This window comes from Triticum aestivum, chromosome 2D (assembly GCF_018294505.1).
Source record: "Triticum aestivum cultivar Chinese Spring chromosome 2D, IWGSC CS RefSeq v2.1, whole genome shotgun sequence".
Lineage (NCBI taxonomy): Eukaryota > Viridiplantae > Streptophyta > Magnoliopsida > Poales > Poaceae > Triticum > Triticum aestivum.
Genome location: NC_057799.1, coordinates 617,307,108 through 617,316,341, shown reverse-complemented (window position 1 = coordinate 617,316,341; position 9,234 = coordinate 617,307,108). Strand labels below are relative to the sequence as shown.

The 9,234-nt window shown below is 46.1% G+C and overlaps 1 protein-coding gene across 1 annotated transcript; it reads left to right on the top strand.

The window, feature by feature from the left end:
• The first annotated feature begins 4,007 nt into the window (after positions 1 to 4,007).
• On the top strand, positions 4,008 to 8,423 carry LOC123056062 (uncharacterized). Its single transcript, XM_044479813.1, has 5 exons — positions 4,008 to 4,081; positions 5,003 to 5,432; positions 7,564 to 7,749; positions 7,838 to 8,173; positions 8,344 to 8,423. Exons 1-5 carry the CDS (start codon positions 4,008 to 4,010, stop codon positions 8,413 to 8,415), a joined length of 1,098 nt encoding a protein of 365 aa, XP_044335748.1. The 3' UTR covers positions 8,416 to 8,423.
• The last annotated feature ends 811 nt before the right edge of the window (positions 8,424 to 9,234 follow it).

The window sequence follows — 9,234 nt, the reverse complement described above, 5'->3', positions numbered from 1 at the left end:
CAGTGACCAATAGTCAAGGTCACAAGTTGACATATTTCTTGTAGTGATCCGGTGGACGGACATAAGTGCCCTAAAAGTTGTCCCGAAAAGCATCCTCTAAGTCTTCACAACTTCCAGTGGAGTTCTCTGGGAGGCTATTCAACCAGTGCTGTGCTGGTCCTTTCAGCTTGAGAGGGAGGTATTTAATGGCGTGGAGATCATCCCCGCGAGCCATGTGAATGTGTAGAAGAAAATCTTCAATCCATACGGCGGGATCCGTCGTTCCATCGTATTGCTCGATGTTCACAGGTTTGAACCCCTATGGAAATTGGTGCTGCATTACCTCATCGGTAAAGCACATAGGGTGTGCAGCACCTCTGTACTGGGCGACATTGCGATGGAGTTCGGATGACATCTGTGTTCGATGCTGATCCCGGACTTGGTTATGTTTGTCGTGCCAGGCTTGATGGCCATCATCTCGTGCTGGGGCACGTCCTCTTGATCCATTGATTGATTTGGTATGGCCGGCTCTGTTGGTCAGGTCCTGACGTAAGTTGTACGTGTAGCCCGGGGCCGCTGTCTCCTTGCCTCTAAGGCGAGGGGGCGCGGGCTGGTGTTCGGCATAGTTAGCAGTTTTGTCCCGTCCACGTGGTGGTTGGTCCAGTTGATCAGCCTGATTGTATTTTGACGGTATTGGCTCAAAGGCCTTGTCGTCAAATTGTGGCAGTAGCCTGCGTTTGGGATAAATTTTTGTTTGGCGCTCAAAGCCATATCCTTCTAGGGCGGCTAGGACCTTGGTCCATCTGTTATTGAGCGTATCTTGTTCGGCTTGAATCTGCTGCTGTTTCTTTTTCAGGCTCCGTGCGGTGGCGATGAGCCGTCGCTTGAAGCATTCTTGTTCGAGGGGTTCCTCTGGGATGATGAAATCTTTGTTACCGAGGCTAACATCCTCTTCGGAGACAAGTAAGTAGTTACTATCTTCGGAATCCTCATGATCGGCGTGTTCGGGGCTGTATTGGCCCTCTTCCCTTTCATCCTGCTCGAACGCGGGCTCAACGTGGTGGTCGGGGTCTTCGGCGTTGTTTAGAGTGTCATTATCTCCGGTGCCGGTATTGCTTTCCCTTGCCCGATGCGATCGTGTGCGGCGCCGCTGACGCCGACATTTTGGTGGTTCATCGACGGGCTTATCCTCATCTGGATCTTGAGTGCCATCGTCGTCCTTCTTCTCGGGCGTGTCCACCATGCATACATCGTAAGTAGAAGTGGTCGTCCAACGCCCAGTGATAGGCGGGTTTTGACCTGGTTCTGCTTCGACATTGTCGTCCATGCCATCGATGTCTTCGGAGGCATAGTCTAGCATGTCGGTTAGATCCTCGACAGTGGCTATTAAGTGGGTGGTGGGTGGGACGTAAAATTCCCTACTCTCAGCCCCTAGTTCAAGCTGGGTGTGGTTCGGAGGTGACACTTCCGTGATGGAGGGAGATTGTATTAAGTCCAGTGTTTTGTTTAAGAGCGAAAGCTGGGCAGACGTCTGAGGATCTGCGGGGTTAGGCTCAGTGAAATCCACTTGGCCGAGCCCGAGAGACGCAGACCTCGAGAGTTCGGAGCTGGTGTCCAGAGGCGAGTCCGGCTTCCCGATGACGGGGAGAGTCCTGTTTGACTCCGGGTCCGCGGACGGCGTGGTCGCATCTGGGTTTCCGGCTAGAAGCTCCGTGATGGGAGAGAGTCTGGCGGGGTTCACACTCCCGTCTTTGGACGAAGTGGTCTGCCCCGGACCTAAGGCCGAGGCGGACACAGGCGTCGACCCTTGGACGAGATCTGAATGTAGATCCGAGGGGCCTCCTTCGTGTGGGTGGGGAGCTGCGGCCGAGGCCGTGAACCCCTTGAAGATTAGGCCTCCTCGGATATCGGCGATGTAGTTCAAGCTTCCAAACCTGATCTCGTGACCAAGGGCGTAGCTATCGACCTGCTCAAGGTGACCGGTCGAGTTGGCACGTTGCACGAAGCCACCAAACACAAAGAGTTGGCCAGGGAGAAAGGTCACCCCGGAAACAGCGTTATCGTTGATGACGAGGTGAGCTATCGATTCTTTCATCGACAACACAATGGACCTCCCAATCGAAGCACCAATCTCGGTGTCAAAACCGGCAGATCTCGGGTAGGGGTTCCCAAGCTGCGTGTCTAAGGATCAATGGTAACAAGGGACAATGGGGACACAATGTTTACCCAGGTTCGGGCCCTCTTAAAGGAGGTAAAACCCTACGTCCTGCTTGATTGTATTTGATGAGTATAGGGGTTACAAGAGTTGATCTACCTTGAGATCGTAATGGCTAAATCCTAGTTGTCTAGCCTATGATTTTTCTGGTAGCCTCTACAGACTAAACCCTCCAGTTTATATACACTGGAGGGGCCTAGAGTTGTATAGAGTCGGTTTGCAGAGGAAGGAAATAGTACATCCAGACACCAAACATGCCGTCCACGCATATAGGAGTCCTATCCTGACACGGGGGATAGTCTTCCGCTTTATCTTCACGGCCCATATCGAATAGACCGGACACCCGAGGACCCCCTAATCCATGACTCCCTCAAGGGGTGTGGCGTACCGCAAAATGGGAATCCACTGGCTACTGTTCATCCACCGTCTACTTCCTCGCTCCAGCCTCCACGGCTACTGTTCATCCACCATCGACCTCCTCCAGCCTCCACCTACGACTGTTCATCCACGGAGTCTCCCTCCTGCCTCCACCAGCTACTGTTCATCCACGGGCTCCTGTTCATCCAGCCTCCACCGGCTACTGCTCAACCAGTCCTCCACGGGGTCCTGTTCATCCAGCCTCCACCGATACTGTTCAACCAGCCCTCCACTGGGTCTTGTTCATCCACCCCCAACCGGCTCGATCGGGGTCTTGTTCATCCAGCGGCAATGGCCTCTCCTACCACGGGGTCCTATTCATCCAACTCGCACCGGGAACTGTTCGTCCAACCCCCAACAATGTTCACTGTTCATCAAGAGGCAGGAGGTTCGATCGGCTTCAGTTAGGAGCAGCAGCGAAGGAATCTCTCGATCGAGTTCAGTTAACAGCAAGGGATCAATCAGGGTTCAGTAACATAGCTAGTGCAATCGCTTGGGTTCAGTTAGAGCCCAATGCCTCGTTCGGGTTCAGTTAGAGTGCAATGCCTCGCACACACGCGCATACGTGTACGAGAGAAACGCGCAAACCTCCGTGCATCGCTCGGCCCCGACCACCCGTCGTAACCGGGAACTCCCCAAAATTTTCCTCGCCCTCGCTTCTACCATGATTTTTTCCATCATGGACGGCCCAAAGAATGTCAGGTGCGTCTCCGGCCTGCCCAGGACGAAAAACACATTTTCTGTCATGATTTTTTGTCATAGAAGTAGGAGCCCACCACATCTATGATGATACCGGAGTTTGTCACAATTATCGTCATAGAAGTGTCATAAGCATGATAGGGAAAAAATTCGTTCGGCCAAAAATGTCACGGATGTGTCTTTTTTTGTAGTGTTTTAATTTGTTTTATGTTTTAGTAATCTTTTATATCTATCTCTATCAGATCTCATCCTTGCAGGTGACCGTGAAGGGATTGACAACCCCTTTATCGCGATGGGTGCAAGTGTTTGATTGTTTGTGCAGGTGCATAGATTAAAGACTTGCGTGTATCTCCTACTGGATTGATACCTTGGTTCTTAACTGAGAGAAATACTTATCTCTACTTTGCTGCATCACCCTTTCCTATTCAAGGGAAAAACCAACGCAAGCTCAAGAAGTAGCGGGAAGAATTTCTGGCGCCGTTGCCAGGGAGATCTACATCAAGCCTACCAAGTACACACCATGAACTCTCATCTCATGCATTACATTATTTGTCATTTGCCTTTTGTTTTCCTCTCCCCCACTTCTAAAACGTTTTCAGAAAAACAAAAAAAGATTTGCCTTTTTATTCGCCCTTCTTTCGTTCGTCTTTTTGTTTGCTTTTTGTTTGCTCGTTTGTTAGATTGGTTTTTTGCCAGCATGTCTGAATCTGGGGAGGTTATCGTTGAAACTTTTGAGGAGCTTGCTATTATAAATCTTGAGGAAAAACTTGGGTCTTTTTCTTTAGATCGCGAAACTCAAACTCGTCCTACTTATAAAGCAAAAACTTGTCATGTGGGAGACAGTAACATTATTGGAAAAGGTGTTATTCAAGAATTTTTTGATTGTACAGGAACTATGCCTATTAATAAGAGATCTATTCTTCTTGATACAAACTGTTATGCGGATGCCATTGTCATGCTTATTGATAAATTAGAAAGAAAATTTGTGCACATCCACCCCGCTTTGCAAAAGGTGTTTTATGAACTCCCCAAGATTAATCATCCTAAAGCTAAAACGATTGCCACTATCATCCTTATGCGAGAATTTGATTTTATAATACAAGAGGTTAGGGAAATTTTTGCTTTCTACAATAAAGATATTGAACATCCTCCTATTGAAGAACTTCTCCATGATAAATAAACTTTGCGTAGCTTGGAATCTAGAGATTATCAATCTTACAGTGACAATCTTAGGAGGAGAGTTCCCTACTCAGAAATTACTCAAACCATGTATCTTGAGACTTATGATAAATTCGATTGGATAACTAGGGGAATTTATGTAGGATATAATGATGATTGGTTGGAAAAGATGACTAGAGAACCCATTAAAAACAAGATACGTGTTTTATATGATGATATATATGCTGACAATCCAGACTATGGGTTTATGAATGTCAAAATTACTAATCAGAGTCCTTTTCATGAATTAAGTTCACCTACTAGAAAAGAAAGGAAAGAACAGAGAGATTTGCTAAGAATTTTTTTGGAAGATTTTATTAAGAAGGAAGTGCACGACAATACCTAGATCTATTTATGGCTAGATAGGGGCGTTAAACAATATCGCTTGTTGGGAGGCAACCCAATCCTAGACCCCAACAAGCTGACCCAGCATGCGCTTGCGCTAAAAAATAGGTTCATTATTTAATTGAAAAGTCCCCCTGTTTTCCACCTCCTGTCCTCCGGCGAGAAGCCGTTGTCATTCCGCGTGGTCTGCGTCTGCGCTGATGCTTCTAGGGTTGGTGCCGCCGTCTTCTCGTCAGAGACGTGGGATTGGGCTGTCAACCCGTGGGTGGAAATCGGTGAAAACAACAGCCTAAAGTACAAGACCAACACGATGGTGGGTGGCTCCGTTTACTGGCCTTACGACGGCGAAGCACGCATGGTAAAGATCGACACCACGGCGTCCATGGATATCACCACTGTGGGTCTGCCCGCTCAAGCGAAGGTGGAGTGGCACAGCTGTAAGGCTGGGGAGACCAAGGATGGTGGAATCTGTATTGTTCACGCATCTGCTGATTTCCTCCTCCAGGTTTGGACCTGTAATGTGGATGGTGATGGGATTCAGAGCTGGATACCGCAGAAGGCAATCTCTTTGGGTGTAGAAATTGACCGCATTACTGAGACCAGCACAAGGCACATGTCAATCCCTCCGCTAGATATCATGGTTGTGCAAGTTAAGGATGGATAAGTTTACTTATCAACAACACCGATGATGACTCTTTCTGGCCATCTCTGCTGCTGGTTTTTCTCCCTTTACTTGGTATGCTTCAATTTTTCTGGCGGTTTAGTTGTGGCTTGTTATCACTAGTCATCAACCTATGCACCTGCACGGGCTAGGGATTTATATGACTATATGGTGCTAATTGATATATTGTGAAAATTGACCTTCTAAACATAATTAATAAATGGAAGTTATATACTTCTCACCATTAATATCATATAAGTTTCTCTGTTTCCAAAAAGGGAAGACAAATATTTTCTATAATTAACTATCAAAGATACTATTTAGAAAAATGGAATATGAATAATATATTTTTCTATGAAGTGGCCATTATATCAGTTTTAAATCCAATTTTTCATTTATCCATAATGTTTTACTTCTCAAGTACTTTATTTTTAGTTTGACAATCTAGTTCCATACATTAACAACATGTACAATCATGTTCATATTTGCAAGGAAGAGAGGTTTTGTTAACAAAGCAAAGTATATGACAGTGGTAATCATTGATAAAGGTAAGAAATATAAATGAAGTTAGACTTGCAATTAAATATGCATTGCTATCAGGAAATTAACATACATAAAATACCTTTATATTATATCATCTTATCCGCCAAATCACGTTCGCTCCATTAGATTTCATTCCCCATATCGTATGCATCTTTTCATTGTTCTATCATGAAATCGTCAAAATAAATAATAAGAAATAACTGTTTTGTGTAGAAACATCTAAATGGATCAGTCAAAATGCTTAATAAAATTGACGGAACACATTATTTATGGTGTCTATCTTGTAAGAGACAATATTACGCGGCCTTGTTGATGCCATCATCAACAGTAAAACTTTATGATCCATTGGTATGTGCAAGGAGTCCTCCTAACTTTTTTAGAAGCACTGGACAACAATAATTGCATGGTACCACTAATTCTGGGTTTTTTTTTCTCAAAATCAAATCGTAAAGTTGCTAAAAATGTGCAGAAAACCAATGTTCCTGCAATTCCGGACCTTAGTCCAAAGTACCTTTTTGCAGATGGTATCAGCACACGCATCGGATTGGGAGGAGAAGATCACATTGTTACTTCAGATCAACAAAACTTCAGTCGTTGCTGCTGCCTTCTGTGAAGAGGCCATGGGAAGACAGGCAGGTTCTCATCTTGCACTGGCTAAATCTACTGGAGGCAGATTAGCAAATTTATTGCATTAAGCACGAGTTCCTGTGAGAACAGGAGTAGATTACTAAAATCTACTAAGCTAGGTGCTAATTGTTCAGTAGATATGTGTATACACTACCCCTCTAATCAACACCATGAGAATAAATCAAGAAAAATATAGGCACTGTAGCAATCTCTAGTATCTCCCTGTGTTGGTGGGTTTTTTTTAGTTAGCTCGAGATTCAATCAGTGTACATTTGTGCACAGTGTATGTATGCATCCAGCAACGGTAATCATGAAGGTGTTCCCCTTTCTCGTGCAAGTTTCGTTTTTCAAGGCCAAATGCACCAGCCAGCTTTGGGCAGTGCCGTACCGCTCGCTAGGCAGTCTCCGGCGAATTGCATTGCGATGATGGCTAGATCGGGGTTGCGTAATGCTTCACGCTGTCACGTGTATCTCGAAGGGAATCGTGGCGGATAGAGACCAAGGACATGACGACTCACGTGCAGGGAACAGGGGAGGTGCGCATGCCATGCCTCTTCAACAACTACAGATACATCGTATATTAATCCAATGGACAAAATTGCTTAACTTCTAGGATTAACTTCCGGGATGTATTTGTCCTATGATCTTGCACGCCATGGCGAACCTCGTACCCCGTAATGTTGTCTATACCTATGTAGTTAACTAATACTTCTATGGGACTATTTCTATTCATGAATACACATATACATGCAGCAGTTTTGGAGTGCTTTTATTACACGATGTAAATTCCTACTATGGGCGTTCAAACATCATCTCTACTTCTCTATCTCTACTTCTCTACTTATCTAAAAAAACTTAGCGTTCCGTTTCCCCTCTTACGTTCCCCGCTTCGTCAAGCCTCTCGTACGACCCCCTCACCCCCCGATTTTCTTTCCCCCGTCCCAGTCCCACCTCTCGTACGACCCACTCGATTTTCTTTCCCCCTCTGGCCTGCTCCTCATGCCGGCGTCCGGCGCCACCGCTACCAACCTCCAGCCGTCGTCCAGTAACCTCTCCCGCGCGCCCTATCTCGCTTCTTCTCCCTTCTCCCTTCCTTTTCTCTCTCTCACAAATCTTGTCTCTCTCTGTTTCAGAAACAACAGCACCATGGATCCCGATGTGGAGCTCCACTGCAGCCCGATCTGACCTGGGAGCGACCAGATCCGTGCGTCTCCGCCTCGCTCCGCGTGCCTCCATGGTCCGCCGTCTTCCCGAGCGCCGGCGCCCCGCGACCAGATCCGTGCGTCTCCGCCTCGCTCCGCGCGCCTCCATGGTCCGCCGTCTTCCCGAGCGCCGGCGCTGCGCTCAGCCGCCGCCATCCCATGCCATGGTCGCCTCCCTCCAGAACGACGTGCCGTGGTCGCTTCCCTGCCTCTCCCGCAAGTGGGCCTTTGGGTTTCTTTGCTTTTTTTCAGGACACTAGGTGCCAGGTAAGGTGACCCAAGACTATTGCTTTCAGTTATTCAATGGTGTTCATACTGCATATTGCTATCAGATATGCCATTGCCTGCAGCGGCAAGCTTGAATGCCATGTTTGCATGTTTATTTGATTCAAGTGTATAGATAAGGGGTAAACTGAACCATGCTAATTCGCTACCAGGTTGGAGATTTGGGATCGGATGCGCCAATAACAAGGGACCAAGGTGATGAACTAACGGCACGGGCAGAATGATTCTTCAGGTACCAACATAGTCGTCGACTAGAGAATTAAGTTAACTGTTTGATTTACTTGAAGCTCCAAATTGTAGTTATTTTATTCATTCACTAATTTGGTATAATCCTAACCTAGGAGGATTATCACTGTATGATATGAGATCAGGACGTTTAGCAATGATAAAACTCTGACATTGGATGGTTCTTTTCTGAAGTACAGTTGTAAGATCTTTGATTCTAGCTTCGACCTTTAACTGGACAGTACTAATTGGACATATAATTGGGAAATTATGCACAAGATATTCTGTTGTCTTTTGTTCTCCAATCAGATTCATCTAGCACTTTGTACACTTTCTAATTGTTCTATCCTCTACCTCTGAAACAAATTTGGTGATTTCTGCTATGATAGTTTCCAGAATAGTTTGGCCCTCGAGACACTTCCACTGTTTGGCGTCTATTGATTATTATTGGAATTGGTTCGACAAACTGTGTATATGTGACAAATTTACTAATATACTGACCCAGCCTAATAATACGACAAACTGCTGCCTCTCCTCTCTGCTCCTTGCTGCCTGCGGCTGTCCCATCTCTCCTAGCGCTGCTGCTGCACTTCTTCTGAAGCTCTTCTCAACCCCGTTGCTTAAGTTCTTCTCTGAACTCCAACCTGCGGCTGTCCCATCTCTCCTAGCGTTGTTGCTGCTTCTCTCTCTCAATTTTTTCTGTAATTCTGTGAACCATTGTTGTGCGATTATATGATTTGTGGTATTTGCTTGAGTGAACCTGTAAGGTTTGTACCTTATGCAAAGTGCTAGCACCTACGTATTATCCAAATTTTTCT

Excerpts from the sequence above, each read along its gene's own strand:
- LOC123056062 (XM_044479813.1), top strand. The coding sequence starts at position 4,008 with ATGTCTGAATCTGGGGAGGTTATCGTTGAAACTTTTGAGGAGCTTGCT. Across the intron at positions 5,433-7,563 it reads AGAGCTGGATACCGCAGAAG|CGTTCCGTTTCCCCTCTTAC; the intron begins GCAATCTCTTTG and ends AAAAAAACTTAG. Across the intron at positions 8,174-8,343 it reads TTCAGGACACTAGGTGCCAG|GTTGGAGATTTGGGATCGGA; the intron begins GTAAGGTGACCC and ends ATTCGCTACCAG.